Here is a 27,043-nt window from a genome sequence, read left to right on the forward strand (position 1 = left end):
GAAGGACAAAATAGTTAGGACCATGTTAAAAGGTTCATGTGTGCTGGCATTAAAGGGAGAACACCAGTCCAGTACAATACTGCATACCAAGAGTCTTCCATCATCACTTGCCAGTGATTCCCTCTGCATCTTTAAACGCACCTTTCATCCACCTCAGTTTCCAAAGATTAAGATAAAGCAGCTAATTCTATGTGATATTTAAATAACTTCCCACATTGTTGGGTTAAAAAAAGAAAAACATCCCAAGCCAACTGTAACTGTACTAAGCCTGTAACTGTATTGAATGCTATAGTACATTTATACAGGAGTAGGAATTCCACCCAGCCAGAGGCTGGACCAGTCCTGTGTAAATGCTTCTGAACGACTCTGCTCCCAAGGTATCATAGCAGGAAAAGAGAGGGGGATAAATGCCAAAGCACACAGTGCTGAACTTCAGAGATTCACTTCAGAGATTCATTATGAGTTCACTCATAATGCCAGGGACAAAGGCAAATTAAAGAAACCTATGCACTAATCACTGTGTCTGATGGATCCTGCACAACTAAAGGACACAGCATGGATGTGCTGATGTTGCTCCACCAGCTACTCTGGGTCCAACAGTCTGAGAAATAAGCTGTGGTGGACTCAGTAGAAACTGAAGCATGCAGGCATTTGGAATGCTGCCACTGGAGCTGAACTCAGCAGGAAGGGGCACTTCTGCAGGCTCAGGCTGGCCCCACAAGTCAGGCAGTCACGGATCTGTGTGTGCTTCTGAGATATGATACACTCAAATGACCTGTATGAAATCACTGTTATTTTGAATCTGCACCGAGCAAAGCTACAACATCACATGAAAATGTAAAATGCATGCTTGTAATTAGATGCATAATAGATTTTGCCAAATCTCATTTACTTGTCGTTATATCAAAATAACTGATGTGGGCAGAAGCAACAACAGCAACAAAAGCCCTTCTATACTTCTGGATCCATTGAAATACTTCAATTTCTATTTAAAAATAACTTTATGGTTTTATCTACCATCTTTGCTGTATGAGTCTTGGAAAAAAAACCCAAAAAGGTAAGCCTCCAAAACACTTAAATATTAAAGGCAAAAATGAGGAAATGTTAAATTGCCACAATTCAATCTCAGGGTATTGTTAGGATGAGCTCATTTTCAAACACTAATCCTGCCTTTACTCCTCTGAACTAGGTTCTGCATTTCAGTGGTTTTTAAACACTGCCTTTTACAACTGTTTACTTGCGCAGAAATTAAATACAAGCTCTAAAATATTTTCAGCTGATGCAGTATTGTTGCATGTATTTTTAATGACTGAACCTTCAGACAGACTGCTCCCCATCTTCATACAGCTACCTTCAACAAACATTTCACTCCTGGTATTGAGTGCAACGACTGCAGTCAACCAAACATGCAGAAAAATAGTTCAGCCGGGTATGTGTTCTTTACTTCAATTAAACTCACACAGTTGGATGCCTACTGTTGCCAAACCAGTAATATAATTTATACATTATAGTCCAAACAGTAAAACTACACTAGAAGTCATTTAACAATATTTATAACACCATAAAATACAGTGTTAAAATATATGAACTGCAATATGTACCAAAATTATAAAATTTGTTTCTCATCATCAGTGATTAAAACCAGGATCATTGCTCTAGCTTCAATACTCACAACCCTGGTGACAGATTAGAATTCAAATCTTAATGATCAATTTACAATTAACAAGATAGAAGTGAAACAAATTAAACCAACCATTATATATAATGAGACCCAATGGACTCCCATTGTTCCCCTTAATTACAAAACGCAAATCACAAATACACAGTGGGTAGTGTTAAGCATTAATCTACAACCTAGAAACTCAGACAGTGACAATCAGGGGGAAAAAAGAATAAAACAAGAGAGAAACAGAGAAGAAATCAACAAAGGACTATATTTTTAAACATGCCTATGCATACGAAAACCTTCACAGACACTATCTTCTTTCTGCACAGCTTGAGGGGTTTATAATTCGTCTGACATTGTCTTTCTGACGCCTTTCTGTGTAGGGACTAGCTCAAAAAATGGTTCCAGCTTACATATAAACACAAAAACTTCAGTTGAGATTTCTCAGAAAACCTGCATTAAATATAAAAATATATATGCCATTCACATGCATTCCACTGAAATTGTAGTTGTCACAGATAAATTTGAAATGTCTCATTACAAATGGGTACTTCCTATCAAACCAAATAAAATTTAAATAAACATACTATACTGCATCTGTTATTAAAAGAGCTTGAGTGTTCTACCAATTAAATAACGGTATTGATAGCATACAGTTATTTCTTAAACCCATGGAAATTAAGGCACAAAGATCCTAGAAGAAGAGCAAGAAAATACACATCCAGGTCCAAAATTCAGTTTAAGGTCAAAAATATGGAAAAAATGGAAAAATATTTTCCGTGAAAACAGGGGACACTGCTGCTTTGTGATCTGCTTTTGTTAATGTACATAGGAACTAAGTCATAAAATCTTCCCCAAATCACTGCATTTTTTTCCAGAAGACAAAACTACAGTATTCTGTCCCAAAATGTGGTTTTACACTACATTCAGTGACAATGAGCTGAAGACTGTCATTTGGAGAGGTGCTACTCAGACATACATGCTGATCATGCATTTAGAACTTGGCTAAAATAATTTTCTGCATCTCATCTCCTGATCACATCACTTTGTGAAGCCATCTATATTAGTCTGTCATTTTCTACCATCTCCAGTTCCACCTTGCTGTTCTCATTTTTACCTTCTTTTTTGTCTCTACCTATTTCTCTATCCCTGTTAGTGACTGCAGCAGCTCCCACTCCAGTGAAGGCAAGCTCAAGCTACTTCAGGACCACTTCTCAGAACTACTTTGATGCATTCTTCCTTACATAAGTAAGGAAGTTTCTTGTGTAAAAAATACCACTTCCTGGAGAGGTGGCTCCTGGAGAGATGCAAGAGGGCTCCTTTTCCCATTTTCAGGTCCTTGACATAGTCAGCTAATGCTGCTGGGTGGAGAAACACTTGGCAATCTCAAGTATTTATTTTCAGAGAATAATGTGTTTTCACAGTATGTTTTCTGTCTTTCCTTCATCCTTTGCAGTTACTAGTCTGTGACTGAGCTCTAGCAACAAAGTCTGTGTGCTTTTTTATTGCTGGAATAATAATATGATTTGAATCCGTTTAGATTTTGCATTACTTTAGCAGAAGAGCTCTACTTTTTCAGAGGAAAAATTCTGTTTGCTTCTCTCTGAAGCACCCCTCGCAGCTTTTACACAGGAACATTGCTTACAGTCCCTCAAATTTCTCATTTCTTCCCCAAATGCTCTGGAAGGGATTCATCTCCCAGCTTCAGCCACTTAACAGCTAGTCAACACTTTTATTCAGTGGGAAGTAGGATGGGCAGTGGAGGCAGTACCCGTGGGAAGCATCATGTATTTTATTTATTACAGATATATATATATATACATATATATATATATATGCACTCACACACACACACACATATATGTCTGTCATCTACTTAAATCATTCCCCTTCGACCATTCTTAGGAAGAGGGTACTGGGGTAAACGAGCTCTCTCCCTGAATGAGTGTTGCCTCTTTTGCATTACCTCAAGAGGATGATTAAATCCACCCAGCAGAAGAAGAATCCTGTCTTGAAAACCAATTTCATCTTTGATGAGTGTTTTCCTTACTTCCTATCAGCCATGAGATGAATGCTAGCCTTAATTACCAAATTTAGTTTGCATCTAATTCACAGAATTATTGGCACAGAATGCCAACTCTCTGCTGAAGTCCAGTTTACCATTCCAAATATGAACCCCAAAAAAGTTTCAACAGATATTATTTTCACACTTAAAAATGTAAAATCAAATTATGTGCTGCTAAAGAATTACAAAATTCACATTTTCTTTACAAGATCTTTCTGTCTTACAGAACTTTTGAATAGATATCTCCATAGCTTTGTATTTCTTTAAATTATTATTAATTCCAGGTTTTGCTCTCTTCCCCAGCTTTTAAGGCTTTGAACTTAGATCTGCTGTTGATTGATAACAAGCAGCAGCAGAATCAGAGCATCAATGACAAGCAATTTTTGATGACAACTATTTTACAAAAAATATTCAGCGTGTAGTGCAGTACTGTGAAAAGAGCTTAAGTAAATAATTAAAATGACGCCAGTTTTGACATTGAATCTTTAGCATTTTTCATATAACTTCAGATAGACTTCAATTGTAGCTTTTCAAACAATTTTTCTACTCTCCATATTAAGAATATGAACACAAGGAAGAAAATACTATGCAATTTTTATGTTGAAATTGCCCAAGAAATTTGAATTAATAGTCAGAAACATAATCTTAAGGGGCATATATTATATATGTAATACCTGGGACAAAATGAAAAATAAAAAATATTAAAATACAAATGAAAAAAATAAAGAAGCATGTCCTGGTAATAAAAGGGTCAGGTTAAGAAAAATATACGAACCTGTATTTTTCTGACATTTGTTCCAACTTCCTTGCCAACATGAAACATTCTTCCTTTAATTTTGCTATGAATGTATTCTGGGAGGTCAGCAATGAATCCAGTTCTTCTACTAGAAACCATAAAATTATGATAATATAAAATTACAATTATATAAACTTACAGATGACATAGAAACAACTTTATATAGTCTTAATTTCTTTCTTTTAGTTCATTCTAGTTTTGAAATGTTTTTTGAACTTCAGCTACTTGGACATCATCACTTACCAAATTAAGGCTCTATGTCAGAATTAGCTAAAGTGTTAAAGCAATGTTGCCACTGAATCTGGTCTCATAAGAATCACTGTGAAGACTAGATATCTAATCTTGTGGGCTTGCTTTTTAGCTAGAAGTTCACTGACATTTCTAGGAGGCACAAAATTGGCAAGCCATGCTTTAGCAGACTTTTGCTTGCTCAACTGGTGCAGAGGATACACCAGCAATCCAAATGCTCACACTGTAGACTCATTTCAGTATCTCCTTAAAACAGCAGTTCTTTCATTTACTGTGTCCTGAGCTTACCATGAATAATGTAATTATTTATTGCAAATTATAGGATTTAGACTTGGTGCCCAGTGATAGTTGAAATGAAACCATTTTATAAAGTAATTTTCAGTTACTATCAGTTTGGACTGCACCTAAACTCATGACCTAGAATCCAGGTATCTTTATTCTTTCAAAAACAAGATAATGATGCAAAATGATGTTTCTTGATTTCTGATTTTAAAATCAGTGAAAGCATGACCACTCTTACCCAAATTCTTTGTATGTGTGCAGGGTCATAAGAAGGTTTTCTTTATATACATTATAAATGGCTATAATTTTCAACTACTTCTAATCCTACTAGAGATATATAAAAACAGACCCAGACATAATATTGTTTCATTTTTGTATACTGGGATAATTTATGCACCAGGACACTAAATTACACTTCTCTGGTGCAAAATTACACATAGTCATGTGTAGATGTGCTGGCTAAAGGAGGGAAAAATGATTCTGAGAGCTTCTTTTCTTCTCCTACAGTGTAGATAGCAGCCATAACGTAGCTGTTTGCATTCCCTGAACACATGGAGAGGTCCTCTAGTACTGTGATACTACTAAAGAAGGATGGAAAATTGAATAGCAGATATAAACATGCCTGTTATCACACATATTATCCACACTCCTTATAATTAATATATGTTATATAGTTTTCCTGCAAGTATTGCATGACTGGTGGGTAAATATAGTATTTTGTTAAACACATAAATATATCATGTTCTTTAACTGCTGAAGCTCCTCCTCTTTTCCATGCTCATGGGTTACAGACTTAATCTCTTCAAAATTCCTTTTTTTTTTTGTTTATTTATAATATGCACCTCTATTAATGTTGTTGGCATAGTACTTCATAATACAAAAAGCTCTTTTTTGTTTGTTTGGAAAACCCATTTTACTTCCAGGTTAAAGTTAGATGTTATTGATGGGCTAAGTCAATGCCATGAAGTCTCCTATTATGAGAACCTGAAGTATGCAAGGGATTAAACATCTTTCTTCTAGACTGAAGATGGGGGGGGGGGGGGCAAGGGGGGCACATGGTAATGCTAAAAATGTTGGAGGCTTCAAAGATTAAATAAAGGAACATATCAATTTGGAGCCAGTGAATTACATCCAGCTGCGACAGTGAATTAAGAACCGATTAATGGCTAAAGCTTTTCTCCAGTTTGGATGCCGAAGCAAACTCATTAAGCTTTTAGAGTAGCTATAATGTGTGTACTGTGGGAACTGTTCAATGCTATTCAGGAGACTTTAACTGTAAGCTCAGAGCATTTCCCGCAGAGCTTCTGATGCTATTTTCTTTATATAACATGTGTGCCTGAAAATCCAGCCAAAAACAAGCCCTTTGTTTTTCTACTTTGTTGTGGTCTCTCTCAGCTTTACGTTTCTTGAACACAGGTAAATAAACTCATAATCCAGATGGTGCAGCAGATGTGAGAGCAGCACTCTGAAATCAACAGACAGTGGGCAATACTTTCCATTTTCTCTTTTAAACGCTAACTAATATGTAATTCGGAATCTCCGGTGTAGTTAGCATCTGCTCCCTTCGGCCAGCCAAAGGTTACAGGTGTTCCTGATGTCATTTCACAGTAAGGCGTGGGCCTGGCTTGTGAGTGAGTGCCCAGGCTCTAATCTTTCCCTACCACCTACCAGTTTTCTCATGCTGGGCCTCCATTTGCTGCATCTTCTGTGTCAGCTCCTGCTCTCTTTGCTGGGCCTGAAGGGCTCGGGCCTTTGCTTCATTGCTAATGCTGTGCTGAATGCTCTCCTTCTCCAATCTGTAAAAAAGTCAAACAGGAAATAAAGAAAAATAAAAATCATATAGTGAAGAAGATAAATTAAAAAGGTAAAGCAGAACATTCAAATAATAGTAACAAAAATCTGGCCAAGCTTTTTACATTAAACATTCTCCTCCCAATTCAAGTTATACAAACTGACCTTTCTCTTACAATGTCAAACATTCTCCAGTGACTAGTAGGAAATGGATAAAAAGTACGATCTATTTCCTGAGAGAAAACTGGCCCTGAAGACAAAAATAGGATTTTATTTTTAACAGTTTTAAACACGGCCTCTTTTTTCATAAGGAAGCTTACCAACATTCACTTTGCACTGAACATATTATTTGCATTTTCTTTTAAATGCTATTTGTTTAACTCTGCAACGAAGCTTAGGGACCTGACCCCGAGATGGACTGGTTCCCAGTGAATCAGCAGGAGATAAGTCAATGGGAGCGATTGCCACAGTGCTCGTGATACAGCTACTCTGAAAGCTTAATGAGTTTTCTTAAGCAACCAAACAAGTTTTAACTATTAATTTATGTAAATAGGAGATGAATGCATCCATTACAATAGAGTAGTCCGCTAGCACCACACAGGCCCAGCCCCTTGTGTTTCTGCTCACTGGGGGGTTGTGCAGGAAGGTCTAAAGCCCAGTACTATTATTGAAGTATGCAGGCAAGAGAGCAATTTACTTGACCAGATATGCAAGATGGGGCAATCCACTCCTGAGGCAAAACAAATGCTAGACTACCACACTCCATTGAAGCATTTTATTTAATGCAAGCCAAGCAAAAAGAGCATGGAAAATAAAACCCCAAAAAGATATATGCATATAAATTAGAAAAGATCTTGAACTGCAAATTCAGATCTAAACTTTCCCAAAGGTCGTGAATATTTATTTGGTGCACATTGGGATTCACATTTAAGACACACATACAAGGATTGATTTCTAGATTTCAAATGATGTGAGCAAACACCTTTCTACTGAAATGACATTTAATAGCTTGGGATAGGCTTCAAAAAAGTCTTATAAACATGTTTTATTCTAGGGATATCACCTATTTCAGAGGACTACAAAACAGAACATGGGCACAGATCATGTAAGGACAAAGCTACATCTCATGTGGTTGCTGCACTTAACCTTTGGAATGGTGCCTAATAACCCATCCGAGATATTGCAATATCTCAGCATGACACACACAATGTTAAATCTTCTCTCTCAAATTTACCCCAAAGCAATACAAATGGTGGGTCACATTACACTAATTCCTGGTCCTGATGTTTCAAGCCCTACCTTAGGCAAAACTCCCTTGGAAATCACAGGCAGTTTCTTCTGAGGTAAGACATCAAATACATTTAGATAGCAAAAATATTAGAGCGTTAAGGAAACAAAGCACATTTTTAAAGGAAATTTCATATATTGAATAGCACTTTATCACATCACTCTCAGAACTGCTTTGTAATCATATTGGGGCTATACTAAGGAGTGATGCTCCCATCATTTTTTCAGTATAAGCTCCAAATATGGAAAGTATTACTAAGAATATTTTCCCCATATTTGCTGGAAACCAGTCTGTGAAAACCCCTTTATTTTACAAATGTTTTTTATCTTCGGAAAGTTGTTTTAAGCACCGGATTGCTCAAAAATCTAAAGGAAAAACAAGCCACCAGCACCTCTCACATTCCTCTGACACTTTCAGCTAAAGAAAGTGTCAGTAGCACAGTACTTTATTTAATAGTTCTCATGTGAGATGGCTGTGTGGAGTTGGGTGCTGTGAAGTCATCTGGCACACAGCTGGCTGGCTGGCCTTCTGCTGGGGATAACCTTCAACATGCAGCAAGCTGCACAGCTCAAGGTACCAGGGCAAACCTGTGAAGGTCCATTTCTCAATGCTAGGGCCCCTCCCAGAGAGCTCATGCTAACCAGCAAGTTCAAAATAAATAGAGAATCTACTGCCACCACAAACACTCTCCTGTGTAGAGGACTCATCCAAAAGAACCACTCACCTGTGTCACTGAACAGACCAAGCTAGCAGCTCAAAAACCATGAATGTGTGGTGAGTGACCTATGCCTGAAGTGTGTGTGTGGGATGGTTGATGAACTGATACAGTGGATAAATCTCATTTGTAAAACTAGAAAAACACAGGTAACTTACACAGAAGAGAAACTTCTAAGAACTTAGAAGATTTTGGAATCAAAACACATCCAATGCCACACAGAGCAATATCAGAGGTGCTTAGAACTGCTCAGGAGTGAAAAAATATCCTGCAGCCAAATCTGTCTAAACGGAGTAGCATCCTTGAGTTGAACCTGCTCTCTAAGTTCAATCTCCCTGCCCTCCAACTGAAAATTTCCCCAACACATGGAAAGTATCAAACATGCAGAAGGCAGCCCGAGATTTCAGAATCTATTGGTATCTTTCCTGCTACAACCAAAAAATACTGCAGGACTTCTCAAAGCTTTGATACTGTCTAATTGAAATTTCTTGAATCAATTCTTTCACAGTTCAGAGTAACAGAAAATCTATGGACTGTAGACAGAAGGAAACAGTCCTTAGTCCCTTCAGAATTAGTGCAAAGACATCAGAGATCTCCTCCTACAAAACCCTCAGAATTTCTTATATTCAGAATAGAGAGCACAGAGACAATGTAAAGCAAAGCTATAAGTAACCAATTTTGATGACACAGGTAATAGCTGAATCAGAAATGACAGCTAATGAGTAATTGTTCCAGAACTGTTAAAAACTTCATCTAATAGAAGTTTTTAGGAGATGAGGGGTTAAAGTGCACCAGCCTGTTCTCTACTTGAATTCAAACACTGCCTCTATTGAGTGCAAAACACTAAACACACTGAAATGCACATCTGGTCACAACACTGATCAGTCTTACTAAAGCAGATGCATTGAACTCAAGGAAACTTTAACTTCTGTGTGATAAAGCCAGAAGCAACCAAAGACTCAGTTGTGGAGAAAACTCAAGCTCTTCTTGAGCCCTGTTCTGAAATACAGCTTTTCCACAATGATTTTAGTTCTAAACACCTGTTTTAAGGCTGTATTGTGGCTGTCAAGAGCCATAGTTAACTCAATTAGCTGGTTGGCATATCTCAATGAACTCGATATTGGTTTGTAGTGCATGGAAGTTAGCTTTTTAAATGTTCTTGACAAAACAAAAGGTACCCTGAACTGTAGCATATAGCACAGGAAGAAGAAAATTGCCATCTCTGGCAAAGTCAGAAAAAATCCATGCTGTAACTTAAGTGAAAATTCACTGTGATCTCAAAACTAACATAAAAGTGTGCTGATAGAATTTGAGCCATCAAAATTAAGGAAAAAAAAAACAAGTAATACCCCAAACCAAAATAACCCCCCCAAATCAAAACACCTTTTTCACCACTAACAAAAACTGGATCACAGATTCATTTACAAGAGAAGTCCACTCTCTGCCAAAGGGTTTTGCAGTAAAGAAAAAGGAAGTATGTAAAAACTAGTGACATAAAAGTCATATTTGACATAACTAAAACCAGAAAGTTAAAAACAGAACTTAGATTGATAAAACTTTGAATTTCACTACACAGTTCAATAGCATGTATTTCAGAAGGAGTCCTTTCAGTTTGGTAACAGTAAAAACACAAAAATATAAAAACAAAATTATTCTTAATGTAGAATTAGGCCTCTGACTGGAGGCTGCCAGTAAACCTTCTGGCTAAGGAACTACAGTTTGAAGCAACCATGCTTCCTATATTGACAATTTGTGTTTTCCATGAGATCAACCCATAGCATTTTTTAACAAGCTAATGAATCCATTAGTAAGGACTATGAACTTAATTAGACAAATTAAAATACTCTAGCAATTATCTCAGTTCAGTGATACAAAAGAGGTTATCATAGCATTATTTTTGACATCTTCATTTCATATTAATTATACTTAAAAATATAACTACAAAGTGTTTTAACTTTCATTTATATTTGCTTTAACCTGAACTTCATAAATCATTAAGGAGTGGCCAGCATTTAGCATTCCAAATGCTTGAGCTAACTAAACTAACCAGACTTGTCTAAATGATGACCAGAACTGGAACTCTGCACCCACACTCAAACTTGGGCAGCAGGAGGACCAGTCAAGCCTAACACTGCTGCTTTTACCACATACCTCAGTGGTTGAGAACAGATCTCTTTCCTAGACAACACACAGCCAAGTGGGCCAGCACTGTGAGCCACTGTGCAACAAACTACCTCAAAAGAAAGGTCTCAGCTGAAGGGTCCCTTAGCTCTTTCAGAGGAAATGAGCTTTCTCTCCCAGTATTTTTGAAAATAAATGTATAGCAGAAGATTCTCTACTAAACTGGAAAAGTTTTGAGGACTTACCCAAGCATTTTATTCCCAGTATCTTTAGTAAAATCTGGCATGAAGTCACTCAAATCAATTAAAACACTTAAAGTAGGACTTGAAAGACTACATGTATTAGGAGTCCTAAAGACCAAATAACTTTGGGCACAAAGGCTTAGCAGTGTTTTATGCAGTCTGCTTTGCAAACTTTCCACAATACAGGTCTAGTGGACTGTCCATTACAAGCAGCTTTCTGAATCACCTTCTCATAGGCTATTTTATCTTATTATTTCAGCTACAAGTGTCAAAGTGAGAATGGAAAATCAGAGCATCTCTCAGGCTGTAGGAGAAAAATCCAAACAAACAAACCACATAAAAAAAAGAAAAAAAAAGTATAAAAGCTGAAACAAGATGTCACAATACCTGACTTATTCTCTAAGGACAGACACGAGAAAATTTTTTGCTATCTCTAACTTTATTACCAGACACTATTCAAAACTCACAATGATAAAGGCCATAAGAGAAGGTATACAGAATAAGATCGTATTTCACAAACTTCCTCCCCCTGTATTTTTATGTATCTTTGTAACTATGTCATACACAGAAAAATAAGGGCACATTTTTTTATTTTTTCAGGTTAGCAGACAAGTCTAAAAGTTGGTCTACAAACATGGAAAAAAACCCCCAGTTTACCAAGAGGTCATTCTCTGCAGGAGTAGTCTTAAATAATTCTCTCTATTAATGTAAGACATCTGTAACTCTTTTCAGACCAGCCTTTCAATTTAACAGCACTGCAGTACCCCATTCAGCCATCTACAATGGAGAATGTTTACTGAGTATTATCATATGCTACCCACTCCTAGTATTTTCAAACATTTAAGTAAGAAAATGCAACACAGTAAGACCTGTAGTTCTGCAGGTAAACAGGTACATGATGGTTTTAAATGTAGCTATGATTCAAAATTATTGCTTTCCAAACCTTCTAAATTAACAGAGCTCTAGAGGTGCACCTTGTTCATATATTTGGATCAACTCTCTAATAAGGGTAAACAAGATTTCTCCCTTTCATTTAAATCAGGCTTCTAGCAACCTTTAGTTTAGCACTCACTGTTTTGGTTATCTTCCTTTGTAAGGCCTATGAATTTTCATCTAATAGGACCTTGTTAATACCTATGGTTACTCTGAATGAGGACTCAGCTGGACAGTGTTTAGTGGTTTCCCCTTATTAAACACCAGGGGTTTTTTGCCATCTGAATTTTTGTAATAAAAAAAAATTGTTTTGATTTTTTCAGTGCTGGTGTAAATCCACATGGATTTGGATTTTATGGCTCTTGGAGGTTTCACAAGGCAAAAGAAAGGAAAGAAATGAATGTTCTTATGGCAAAAAAAACCAAAAAACCAAAAAAAACCATATGAGTGCATGCTTCCTCAAGAATTATATAGAAATACCTTTTAAAAGCATCATGATCAGGTCATTTCTTTAAACCTTTCCAAGGAGCTGAAAAATTGCCCTTCCTGTATCCCATTGAGGGAATTACCCACTGAGTTGCTCTTTTTGTCAGTTTCTGGGAGCTGACTGGATGCTGATTCTGGAGTCGGCTGCCAGGTCTTCTCAGCAGAAAGCTCAAGTTTCTGGAAACTGCCCCAGCCAGCACACTGTGTTTGGTGAGCTTCAGTAAAATCTATATTTGCATGGTCAAACTTTGAAGAAACCCAACTATTAAATTAACTGGTGGATTTGAAGGACTGCATAATTTCTCAGGATACATGTGGGCCTATTCATGAGAACAGAGGCTCAAAAAAAAACCCAACCAAACAAACAAAACTTAAATCTTTTTTCTTGTATTAGTTGAGAAATACTGAGTTTCCTAAAATAATGAAGTGCCAGAGCTTTCTCCTCATAACCATGAAAAGTAATGAGAACCATGAGAAGCATTACAAGCAATTAGAAAAGTTATGTAAAGGTCAAGGCGAGCTCTTTAAATATAGATCTGGGAAGTTAGAAGGTGCTACAGAAATAACTTGAAAGTAGAAATACATTTAAAGTATGTTAATGAAACTAAATGAAACTCCACTACCCTATTTAAGAGGAAAGGCTGGAAAAAACAACTCTTCCAGGCTGCTACTACTATTTCATAAAAAACACTTCAAGTAAAAAGAAACACTTTTGGGGGGCCAAAAAAGAAAAGATTTAGCTCTGTACAGATTTCCAACCTCATCAAGAGACTAACCACAATCAGTTCACAGATCAGCTTGAAAAAAATTTCCCCAAAATGCAGGTAACTTGTCACCTGTACCCCCATTCCCAGAATTCAAATAATGTTAACTTGGTATACTATTTTATATTTTTTCTATGAATTTAAATTTTACTGAAACAGAAATCAGCACATATAACTTTCTTGTACCCACTGATTTTTTTTTTTTTTCCCAAGTCTCTCTACTTAGAATGCAGCCACACCACCGGAACTGCTTTATAACTTCTGTATATCCACTTTATATAACAACAAGAAGTCTACAGAAACAATGAAACACTTCAGTCTAAAGTTTCCACTTTGCCCTTTAAGCCCTACTGAGGCATCAGGAAAAACTATACACTAATGGCTTCATGTGAAAACAATTCCTACTCCTGCTTGCCATACTTGAAATCTACTTAAAAGTTATTTCAGCTAACTGGAGAGATTAATGGGCACGAGACAGATGAAAAGCTGTAGGAGCATAAGAACAGACAGACGCAGAGTGTTACTCCTATGGAAGTTTCTATTAAACAAAGAACCTTGAACATACTTAACTTCTACATCTCTACCTCCATCTGTAAAGTCAGTTAAGAAAATGAAAGGACTGGCTTTCTTTACATTGAGCAATAACAGTAACAATTTGCGAACACCTATGGTGTAATATGGTAATATTCTTGTAATTGTAATATGTAATTGTAATTGTAATATGGTTTTATTCTTTTGGCACTATAACTTCAAGATATATCCAGAAAATGACCAGTTCCTCAATAACATCTCTTCAGTCTCGACAGTCCTCTGTATATCAAGTCACAGCCAAATATTATCATTAGCTTTCCTCCATTTTGATATTAGAGAAGAAAAAAGTGCCCCTAACATCTCATATTAGGTCAAATATACTGACTTGAAATCAAAATCGGATTTTTCTGGCACATTTATAAGCTTTGCCATCAAGATACGTAGCTTGTAAGTAAACATCCACTTTCTCATGACTATTACCATCAGATTATGACCTATTTGGCTCCTAAGTCCCTATAGAAACAAACAGTTAAATACAAAGTACAAGTTGCATGGGGAGAGGGGATTTTTGTGAAGCCTCAGTATTAGCTTAGCCCGAGCACTTCCTGTATTGCACACATTTCTCTAGAATATTCTTTGTTCTACCAGCCCCTTTTACAAATGACTGTATGTTGAAATAACTGCTTCACACTGAAGATTTTTACAGGTATGTGTTTTGTATACACAAATCTACACGAATTATTTTCCCTGTACGTAAAATAAAGGAGTAATTTTCTTGATTTATGGTGATTCTTGAATTTGGCACCAGCAACCTCTTACAATGCAGCTTCAGGACACATTTTAAGTCAGACAATGTCAGTTTAAGAGGTGTGGTCCTTCTTTTCACCCTCTTACAATGAACACTCACACAAACTATTCAAGAAATTATTGTTTTTCAATGTGAATAACTCCCTGAATAACTTGATCACACAGATGCCTGTCTTCCAGTGTCACCACAAGCAAGGGTCTGGCAACATGTGGCCAGACAGAGCCATATATTGCCACTCTAGGGACTTGCCTTTTCAGCATAGGCTCAGACCAGGTTCAAATGACTGTGTCTCTGTACTCCAAAGCTCAGCTTGTTAATACAGTAAATCTAACCATCAGGCTCCTACCATTGAATCAAAAAATGATGCAGCTAAATGATGCAGAGACCTGATCTGCTATGAACTCACTCTGCCAATTTAAATTTGTTCAAAAAACCAATGTTTTTGGTACGTTAACTTTGTACCAGCAAGCTTTATGCTGAATCAGGTATCATCTGTCCTTCCTGCAGCTGGCATAAAGTCAGCATAAACACGGCATTGCATGCTCTAGCTAATTAAAAAGGAAAGTGCCTGTGTGCTCACACCTGATACGGATCAGCTCAGCACAGCTGAACGATCCAGTAGATCACAAATGCACTGTGAGTGACTGCTCAACACTTACCTGCATTTTTCACACACCTCAGGTATAGACACACAACCTGCACTTAAGGTGCCACAGCCCTGATACGTGGAAGTTGACAATGATCCCCAACTATTGCTGAAGTTGAGAAGAAGTTGAGGAATGTTTTTTCCCTGCCTCCAAAGGACCAAGCCTCAAGAACAGCTTGGGAAGAAGCAGAACCATTTGACAGAACAAAGCATTCTTCAGGATGACAATTTGAAGGACAATATTTGATTTTCAGGGCAAGCTAGATTTCTACCCCATCCTGTAGCAAGATACCACACGTTCCAGAAAACTGACAGACTTATGACCAAAAGCAAAAAAGATGAGAAATACTGTGCTAACATTACACTGTACTTGACTGTTGTTGATTTGCTCTAGATCTTACAAAAACATCCTAATGAAAACCATGCTCATCTGCCCACATGTCACATAAGCTGGATACAAACAAGTGAGTTAAAAAAAAAAAATTCCAGCCTTATATGCCTTTTATTCATTTGTTGAGCTGTGGCATGATTTTTATATTATTCTGATTGTAACTACCTGCAGTATTAGACATAATGGACAGGCAGTACAACAGTTGAGGTTTTTGGTGGTGGTTTTGTCAGGCTTTTTTTTTTTTTTTTTGGACAGGTTATAAATCTCTTCTTTATGCTGTCAAGAGTAAGGGAGAAACATATTTCAATAGCAACTTTAAAACGAAACTCACAAATTACTACCATTATGCTAAGTGCTAGATATCCCACTGTGCAGTTTTGCTTTGTGAATTTTTACCTTCTTCCATGCACACTTTTAGCCACTGATCGCACAGCCTTTCAGTGTTTTCTGCCTTTTCCTTTAAATAAACTGGCTCTGGCTCCTTCCATCTGGTTCCCCTTCCGTCAGCAACCCTGCACCTGTTCACACCTCCTCTCCTGTTGGATTCCACTGAACATTTCCTCCTCTGCCAGGGCTATTCTGGCACTCGCAACCTTTCTGTCATTCAATCCATCTGTCAGAAGTGAACTTTGTTTACCGCAAGCTTCTGCTTTCTTCTTCAAGAAGCAAAGCCCCTCAAGGTCATTGTCAAATGAACTGTCGGTGTAGATTTAAATCCACTTCTGCTAACCAGCAGCAGATGAAGTTCTTTACAGTCCTGTATTTGTGAAGATCAGTTTGGGGTATAGGAGAAATAGTAAGAAGCAAAAGAATAGCTCTTAATCATTATTTGTTAACTCCAACAGCTAACGTGTTTTTTCTTCAAATACATGTATCTGCTCCCTCTTGCTAGGGCTAGCACAATCTGAGAAAGATTTTGCAGAGCCATGTGAAGAAGTGGAAAAGGCTCATAAAAATATTACAAATAAAATAACAAATGAAGTCTTTTGACTCTGACTTTAATGCTATGTAATAGAGCTATTGACTAAAAATACAAACAGAAAATGGGAACAGTAGAATGAGTAAGTTTACAGCAAAACCTTGAAGTGGCCAACAGCACTCAATTTAAATTATTTGATCTGCAGCATTTTTTTTGCTTTACCTACTGATGTTTCAAATGCAACACAATTTAAATTTTAAAAATCAATATTTTTTTCTTGTTTTCAAGCCTTGTAAAACACACACATGCAACTCTTTGTTAGCCTTCTACATTGAGGCAAATTGTAAAGATTCTTTGTCAGGGCTGAAATGAAATTCTTATTGTCAAGAGGATACATTATTTTTAGCAATTCCTGTGTCCATATTTCTTTTCAGGAATACACTCTAATAACCAAAAGCTCCTGAATTATTAACTAACCTCTCTGACAGTCTTATTCTGCTAAAACAAGAAATACCTTCAATTTCACAGCATACCTTGGTATCCTTCTAAAAAAAATATAATTTTCCACTAAGATTAAAAACAATACCAAAAATAAAATACATATTAGAAGTTTTGTAAGCAATCATAATTAACCACCCATTTTATTATCCCTTCACCAAAAATGAGTTTAAGGTAAAGTTTTTTGGGATCAAATCCAGGAGGTAATCCAATCTCATTAGCAGAAATGCGTTTATACTTCTGTTAGGTCTGAATTTGACTTTAATGAAAATTGCATTGACAAATACTGCCTATGTTTAGCTGAATAAAAACTTAATACTGATCTATCACTTATATGGGGACTAGTCCCTGCATTTGCAAAGAAGTATTTTCCTATGCTATGGTCTTCTTCCATAGGAAACTAGATGCAGGTGAACAAATGCACTAGAAATAGAACAGGAACCCTGGTACAAAAAGAGTGTGCAGCAGTGTCCCACCTGACTACAGAGACACTTTATTTCCCCAGTGATTTAAGTCCTATAGAAGCCAACTGACCAACAAGGAGAAGCTAATCAAGAAGAGCTGCTCCTATTTCTACAAAGCTGTAGTTTGACATGCAAACCACCAAACCCGCAGGGGCAACCAAGAGCAGCACACTGTTAACCTTGCCACGCTGCCAGCACGGCCAGGGCGAGCAGTTCAGCCCTGTCAAGTAGCCGACAGCAGCTCATCTGCTCTCTCAGGGCGGGCACGTCCCAGCTCAGCCCGTCCTGCCCAGTCACCGGCACAAGGGCGCTGCGAAAGGGGTGAGGCAGGACAGCAGCCAGGCGGCCAAGGCTGGCGTGCTCAGGTGATTTGCTTTCCTTCCTCCCTCCATCCATCCACTTTCTCCAGCAATGACGACCTACAGGCTGATGCTCTTCAAAGTGAAGTTGGATAAAGTCTCCAGCTAGGACCTTTTGGGTTCTCCGTCGGATTTTTTTTTTTTCCTAGGCAAGAACTTCAGGAGCAGGATTTCGCACAGCAAAGAAAAAAATACCCGCAAATCAACAACCACTGTGACTGCACAAAATAAACAACTTTGAATATACTTCTGAAAGCACAAGACAGCTTTTTAAATTGTTGAAGTTCACAAATACCAAGTGCTGTCAGAAGAAGTACATTTTAGCTTATTGTAAAAACAAGCTTTCGATGTACTTGAGAGAAAAGCTTTAGAACAAATCAGAAATAATGATAAAAATCAGAACAATTTTTTCCAGTAGCAAATTCAGCAAAAAATCCAGCAGGCTTGAATACATGTTTCTGAAAGATTTCTTTGGTTCAAAAAAAATAAATCATCCTGTTGTCATTAGTCACACAAATAAAAAACCTAATTTGAATGAGACCAAAGTAAATATTTGATACATACTCATAAACTTATTACTGTTAGTGCTGAATAATAACTGCTCAAAACAAAGACCTTATAAAGATGTTTGTTTTCTACAGCAGTTAGTCTCTTCAGTGTTTCATCTGAATTCACCACTCACTCCAAAGCGCTTTAAGTATTGTCACTGCTCCTGAAGCACACTCTACATGCAGTAGCAATTTGGCTGCCTCAACAACCTGATGTGATCATTGATGTGACCAGTTGCAGTTTAAATGCCGTGAACAAAAATTGAGATGAACCTAATACTGAAATCTGAAAACGCATTATTGCCTTTTCCTTAAGAAATATTTATCGTAGGACCATAAATACAATTGTTAACCATGTTAAAACTAGTTTAAAATTAATAATAATTTATAAACACTTTAATGTTCAAAATTAACATATGATTTTGCATTTATTTTTTACCCCTTCACTCACATTTTCTTTCCTACTACTATAAAATTTATGAATGGCCTTTATATGTTTGTACAGTCAAATATGTTTAAAATATTAAATAGAATGATATTCAAATAATTGTGTGTTATCTTGACACAAAGTGTATCAGCTTCGAAAATTTTACAACGCACTGCCAGGAGACGACAGAACCGATTTATTTCAAATCACTCAGTATCAGTCTTCATAAAGCAGCATATGGTCTTATCGTGGCAGGTAAAATATTTTACCTTCTATAATAACGCAGAGCAGCTAATTTATCTACATGCTGTATAATCAGATAAACAATTTCAGCTGCACTATGAAAACCTGTAGGCAAGGGAGAAATGTATCCCCCACCACTTTGTTGACTTTTCCACATATACATTCATATGATTGTTAACAATAGAGGCTATTCTTTCTTCCAACTCCTTCTTCAATTACCTTAAAGAAAAGCCCTTCTTTTCAGTAGTGAAAATATTTGCAGTTTCTACAGCTGCAGGACAAAGAACTCAGATTTTCACAGGTTGCTCAGGGGAAAAGGAAAGAGGAACAAAAAAAAAGCTCTGCAAGATTCAACTGCAAGTAAAGCAGAGTGAATGACAACTTTCAAAGCTACCACAATCATTTACTAATGTGCTGCTATAGCAAATAAGTCTAATTTTTTTTGACAGCACCAAATTAGATTTATTGCAGAAACTGCTGCATAAATAGCATATGGCTGTGTTATACTACCTATTTCAAATCCCTGTAATGTTTCCTCCCTACCCTGCTCAAAATGGGTAATTGAGCCAAGCTATAAACCTTCTGCAGACAGGACACGTACAAGTTCAAAGAGCAGATGCAGGACACGTAGGGTTTTTTGTTTTGCTAAAATTGTCTAAAAAAGTATCACATATCCTGATCCAACAGACAGGTAGTAATAGGCAAGATCTCCCTTGCTACACTTGAGGATTTTATTTCCCCTTTCCTCGACAAAATTTTGTTCTCATTTCTCTCTCAAGCTGACAGCCATCAACAGAGGGTATGACCCCGTAATCCTCTCACACATGACTACCTCTCACTTGCACAAGAAATCCTATCGGCCTTTACTTCTTGCGTGAGTCAAATTATTCATGTGACTCGGGATCAGAAGGCTCGGACCTCCATTCGTCCCTCTCAGTTATGAGTAGGGAAGTGCCTCCTCCGAGCACAAATAAAACATCAGAGAACCGGTTCCATTCGTTGGAGGGGCCCAGCCCTGTGGGAAGGTGCCGACCTACAGCTCTCCCGCCTTTCAACGGGAGCAAACTTTCCTTATCGCCTTCCCGGACCCACGTGCTTTCGCGTTCCTGCCACTCGCCACATCCTCCGTTCGCTATACCGCTCCGCACGGGAAAACGCGAAACCCCGTAACCTTCCGAGAGGGCAGGGCCGAGAGCACAGCCCCGCGTTTCCGAGGAGGAGGGGGCGCGGTACCGGGGTGCCGCCCGAGTCCGAGCCCGAGCCCGAGCCCGGGCCCGTCCCCGCCCGCCTCACGACTCGGAGCGGCCGCGGCACCGAGAGAAGAAGACCTTGGAAGGTCTGGCGTGCGGCCGGCGGGCACACCGCTGCACACATCGCGCACGGCTGCGGCTACCCCGCCGCTCGCCTGGCGGTGGTCAGTCCTCCCAGCTGCCCTATCCGTTACTGTCTGATTAGCTCTGCGAAGGAGCCCCTCCCCGGCCAGCTTTGCCCGCCATCTGTTCCACACGCCGTGGCTGCCGCCCAGCAGCCTCGCGCTGCCCTCCTACCTGGCACCCGGCTCCCGGCCTTACCCCAAAGTGCTAACACAGGTTCTCGCTGCTGGCAGAGTCAGGATTTCATTACTACTACTTTGACAAGTGCAGGGTTGTTTGTAATTTCTCTTTTATCCTGATTTTGATTGTACAACCACCTCCCACTGATTCAGTTTGCTTCAGTTTTGTTGCTCACAGATTTTACTCTCCACATTAATCTCCCTCTGGCATGTTACTGCATCTGTTCCCTTTTTTATTATTAATTTTCAAATTCCCACCATTTTTGACAAAAAAGAGGTAATCTACACTCTGCTTCTGCCCATTTCATTTTCTTTAATTTGGAAGATAAGTATGAAAGCGTGCCAAAGAAGTTAATTCTCCGTTAACAGTTTATTTTCTGGCATCCTGATGCCTTTGTATATGAAAACCAGATAGAAATAAATGTTGACTGAATCACAACAACATAGTCGCAACCGTCCCTAAATTTAATGAAAAGTAAACATATGAAGCAGAATCTAAAAAGTTTATTAGTTATCAGAGTTGTTCCGTGTTATCACTCATCTCTGCATTTGAAAATAATGCTTTTGCAAATGATGAGGAGACTATAAAAAAATTAAAAATAAATCACTGGTTACACCTCAATTCTGCTTCCTCCCCGCACACCCCCAATTCTATTGGTGTTACTGGTACTTTCATCAGTCAGTCAGTCAGAGAGGATTAAGTGTATCTCAGCCATTTAATATGACTAACAACATTTCCCAAAAACTCCTTCCCAGCATAGATGATGGACTGTGATGTGATACAATTGTTGGAAAAGGCATGGTATTAAGCATGTTGCTAATAGATACTACTATTAAAAACAAACAAACGAACAATAAATACTAACTATTGTGCAACACCCTCAAAGCCTGTGTGTAACCACCAGGAAGTTTACGTTTTATTATTTAATAGTATATCTTAAATAGGGGAAAACAATGAATGAGGCAATGAATGCAAAAACAATGAATGCAAATTCCAACAAGGAACACTGGTGGACAACATACAGCTCATCACCAGAGCTTCAGAGATTAAAAAATGCCCCATTAACCTGGAAGGCTATGTGCTTTATTTATTGTACATGTAATAGAAATTAGCTTTAATGGAGTCACTGAAACTAGCAAGAAGCACCAATGCACAGTAGGATGACTATAGCACTGCTAAAACCCAACTGGTATGTCCTTAGATATGCTGCTTTCTAGAGATCATATAATTGTCAAAAAGAGGGAAGAAATGTCACCTTATGGGGGGAAAAACATTAATCAAGACAAGCAACACTCACTGACTCACTGTAATACAAACTTTAGTCCTTCAAGAAGAGTGATACAGGGATAGGGCAGCTTGGTGGCTCACCTGAACGTGAAAGCATGTGTTCATTTAGTAATTTCTCCCCTACCTACAAGCTGACCTTCTTAAGTTCTTGCAGTGTTTCATATGACCAAACAAGAGTAATACAATTTAAACTCAGCTAAATCTGCTTCTGTCCTAGTCAATTATATTTTCTATCACATTTCAGACGATATTTCAGTCAAAAATATCTTGAGCCATCTATCTATATATCTACATACCGGAGAAGATGCATGATGACATAATAAAATTTCAATTTTGAAATCTGATGACTCCCTTGCTTCTTAGGATTTATTTAACTTGTTTGGTATATGTGAACAGTTGCTATATCTGACTGAAACTGAAACAAATAATACCTCCAGATCTGGTTTGAAAGAAAAAGAGGAATGTTTTTTAATGATGATTCTGTTACACAAGAATATTGGAAATTTTTCTTTACATTAGATGGCACACTGAGATCTGGACAAGTTGTTAACATCTTGCATCTTTTATATTATCTTTTACATGAGCATATTGACATGATTTTTAATGACTACCTTCTCATTAACTAAAGAACAATAGACCTGTATGTTTTCTACTCTCTGAAGAAGGGCTTCAGGTAAGCTTAATCAGCAACACCTAACCTTGCCAAAGTAAGAGCAATTTCACATTGACTTAAGAACTAATTTTCTAAGATTCTCCTACTACAGTAACCTCAAAGCTGAAACTAGGGCAAAAGAAACCCCCAAGAAAACTTCAAACAGTCATGGTCAGTCTCATAGCATGGTGACATCTGCAGAGTTACATGACTGACAAGCAAAACTACACAGTAGAAGTTCTGTATTTCCCCAGTCTTTTGAAGACATACAAATTAGAATTACTAACTAGATTCAATAGCAGAAAGTGCATGTTAATAGCAAGTATTTCTAAGCAACATATTGCTCCAGGAAGAAAGGTGACAGGAAAAGGCAGTTTTAAACTCCGTGGCAATGGTTTAGAATAGCTAATTGTAACCTTTTTTTCTTCATTTTTAACAAGTACATTTTGTTAAGTTAGAAGCTGTTTAGTTGGTAATCAATCAACTGTGTCTAGAAACTAGGATACAGCAAAGAAGTGGGACTCCTGGAGAAGAGTGCTGTTCTGCAGAATACTTTCTTTTTTCATTATGACACAGGCTGCATACTTTTTCTCATTTATTTCTTTGATATACATTTATCTCCTTTTTGTACATTTAAACCCAAAGTTCTTGTATTCATTCATAATCCTATTTATTTACAACATCCAAACTTAGATTCAGTGGGTTAGTGAAGCTTTTCTCCTTAGTAATGCAATAATTCATACAAAACAAAGAATTCTTTCTGTATCTCTTCAGCTACCTCTAATTTCTGCCAGAACAGCACAGACAGGTCATGCAAGGCAACAGAAAGACTATCCACAACAGTGTAACAGCAGTACAGGCCTCCCTCAACTCCAGTGTTGTGAGAAGACTTGGAGTGAACCAGCTGGTCCTCTCCTGAAAAGAAGAGAATCAGCAAGATGAGGCCAAGGCCAGAATACCCAAGAGATGCACTAAATCAGTGCAATTTCTGCAGCAACCTCCCACAGGCAGGACTCTAGAGCTTAAAATCTGTTTTCCTTGGCAAGCGCCACTGTGAATGAGTCTACAACCCCCATAGGATTGCTATTACCCCTACCCTTCAAGTATTTTCACTGACACAGTTGCCATTTGAGGTGAAGGGAATAACTGAAAGAAGGCAAACTGTAAGTGAATATAATTTACATGCAACGACTATGGATATACCAATCCATGAAAAACATACGGTGTTCAAAATGCAAAATTAATGCCACGAGAGACACGTAACTTTTATACCTTCACTAGCACAGAAAACCTGTTCTGCCAGGAGGTGAGCTGAGAGGAAGAAAGAGTAAAGGCTAAGGACAATCGTCATTTCAGTAGGGGATGTTTTCTTTTGCAAGGCAGGGAAAACAGGCGATAATATGAGAGAACACTTCAAACTCTGCCCTACAAATTTAAGCTCAAGGGGAAAAGAGGTAAAAGATCAGGAGCAATGAATTGCTCATCTCTTTTTCCCCCTTCTTCAAGCAACGTCACCTAATGTATTCCTAGAAAGCAGACAGACACTCCAAGTGGACAGAGAAAAAAACATCTACAAAGTGTTATAAGAATTTGGGAAATGTCAAGAAAAAAAAAATAATTTGAACCTATTTCCCGTGCCTCAACATACACATTTTTACAATAAATATACATCAGCCTAGAAACCATTTCAATTCTTGTAAGGAGATGCCAAACATGAACACACAGTAACCCAAAAACCCACCCCAACCCAACCCCAGAAAAATAAAACTAAACCCAACCAACCAACCAACCAAATCCCCCAAACCCACAAAAAACCCCCAAACAACAAAAAAACCCCAAGGAGACCAGGACCTTGCAGAAGAGTATCTGCACTAGGTCAAAGGAGGCATGGCACTTCAGCATCTGTCTCAAAAAGCTAGCATTTGTGAAGTTGTATGAGAAAAGGGCCAGCGTAGAGCATTACTTGCCCAAAATACTGTTCCCTGCCTCTAATGATTTGCATCTCAAAAACTTTCTGAGTCAGGGACCATACATCAAAAAGCTACCTGAATCATCTGTATGTTAGGTATCCAGTTTAATTACTTTGCTATGTAAAAGCAGGCAACAGTTATCATTTTTACATTTTTAGTATTTTCACAAAAGAAAAATTAAAATTATAAATTCGTTAGTCAGATTTCCTTCAAGATATCCAGAGCTTTATTGCATATAATCAGCCTTTGCTAAAAGGAGAGTGGTAAAACCATTTGGTTAACTATCACAACAAATCATTATTAATAAAGTTCTGCTAAATCCAAACTTTAGATATCTTAACAACTCACCCAAAACTTTTTTCAAGTTCATTAACCTCTAGCATATTTTTTTCTCTAAATACAGGCTGTTAGAGTGGTACTTTCTTCCATCTGTTAAACAACCGTGCTCTGAATTACACAGAAATTTAGCTGAATAAAGAAATGATTCATTGAATTTAATAGTTTAGACAAGGCTCTATTTTATTTCCATTTACTCAATGGCAGAATTCTCACAAAGCCCAAAAAGTACAAGACTTGGATAAACACACAGACTTCTGTTAAGTGATAAAAATCTGAGCTTTCTTTTTTTCCCCATGAAAAATTTAAACTAACTTAACTTTTTTCCCTTAAGTACTGAGCAAAAGCTGCCAGATTTGTTTATGGATGTTCATTCTTGGGGGGAGCAGGGCAAAGGAACAAAAAACCCACACACACAACCAAAAGCCTGCAAACAGTTGGACAATAGCATTTTCCAAGGCAAAAGGAAAAAAAATTCTACAGTTACCCAAACTCAAGTGGCAATGAATAATTGGCATGTCAATCTTATGGAGTTTTCTAGAAACATGTAATGAATAGTGCAGCAAAAGACACTGGGAACTGTACCCAAGGATGGAATATGCTTAGGGGAAGTCTATCATCACACAATACATTGTACTATATCCACTGAGCAAGAGACTGAAAATCTTCACACTCCTCACACTCCTTTGTATGAGCTTACCTCAAACAGAAAAAACTATGTTAATTTATATATCTATATACATATTCCTGGTCATTCTGCTGAAGAAATTTCAGGTTATTAATCTGAGAATTGCTATGCTCAAAGGTGCTTCTCTACACTACAGTCTCAAACAACATTTCAAATATATTTGTCCTACTAAGCACAGCAACAGAAAAAAAAAGGGTAGCTGCAGCCTCCCTGGCTCTTCTTCCTGCCTAAAACCATGCCACCTCACCACCAGAGCTGAACATTGCCTCTTCTACACACTACTAATTCACTTTTATAAATTACTGTTCATAACTCACTTATTAAAATCTCCACTTCTAACACGACTGAGGGCTGCCCGTGTAGTTGATGACTGCAACTATCTGCAACGACTGTGGGGAAGCCTGTGGCAAAAAATTAGCAGAATGAAATTGGTACTACAGCATGTAATAGGATAAGGGGTACCTGGTGAGGTGCAGTTGGTGCTCAGATTTACTCAGCAGTTCTGTCAGTTTTAGGCACTCCTCTCTGGCTCCTGTCACATCCTGCTGGGCTTGTTCCAAACGCTGTTTATTTCCATCCAGCTCTAATCCCAGTTTTTCTATTTTCTTCGAAAATTATAGAACCAAAGAAAGTATATTTAAGAAATACATAGAGATTCATTTTAAGACCAAAAAAAAGTGATCAAAGCACCTGAAAATAATGCACACTTCTATTTTTGAACAAAAGAAGCTACTTCATAAAAACTACAAAACAAGCAAATTAAAATATTTGAAATTATATTCTTGTGAAATGACAAAATATGCTTCATATTTAAATACTCCAATATACAATCAATGCTATTGTGTTCATGTGGCTTAAGAGTTACAGGCATGCAAGTATTTTCCATTTTTTTCATGTAAGGCTTCATATTTGTGGCCTGAATTCACTGTGCTAAAAACAGAAAGGCAGTGGAACAGTGGCCATCTTCAGAAGCTGCTTGACATAGAATACCTCTTGTGATAATTAATTTGTATTTATTTTTTTAATGCGTATTACAAAACCAATGACAAGGGGACATTGAGCTTTGTCATCCAATATTACACAAGAAAATAAAGGTAATTTTGTCATTATTGAAAACAAGTATTTGTGACTTCTATCTGAACCCTAAACATACCAGCTACTGTTAATCCTATTCTTTTATTAATATCATTAGTCCTTATATGTCAATACAGTAACTAAAGTTGATGAGTCTATGAACTTATTTTACAAACAACCAGTCAAGTTTGTATGACCAGCATCTTCAATTCCAGTGATACATACTAGAGTTATGTTATTCCAGTCCTACT

General features: G+C 37.6%; 1 protein-coding gene across 1 annotated transcript in view; it reads right to left on the reverse strand.

Annotated features, from left to right (window-relative positions):
* Window positions 1-27,043, reverse strand: part of SDCCAG8 (SHH signaling and ciliogenesis regulator SDCCAG8) — a 104,929-nt gene that overhangs the window by 41,350 nt on the left and 36,536 nt on the right. The window contains exons 13-15 of the mRNA XM_062489204.1: window positions 26,181-26,323; window positions 6,727-6,854; window positions 4,507-4,615 (exon numbers count right to left, since the gene is read on the reverse strand). Coding sequence (XP_062345188.1) covers window positions 4,507-4,615; window positions 6,727-6,854; window positions 26,181-26,323 — 380 coding nt within the window. The remainder of the gene's footprint in view (window positions 1-4,506; window positions 4,616-6,726; window positions 6,855-26,180; window positions 26,324-27,043) is intronic.

This window comes from Cinclus cinclus, chromosome 3 (genome assembly GCF_963662255.1).
Source record: "Cinclus cinclus chromosome 3, bCinCin1.1, whole genome shotgun sequence".
Classification (NCBI taxonomy): Eukaryota; Metazoa; Chordata; class Aves; order Passeriformes; family Cinclidae; genus Cinclus; species Cinclus cinclus.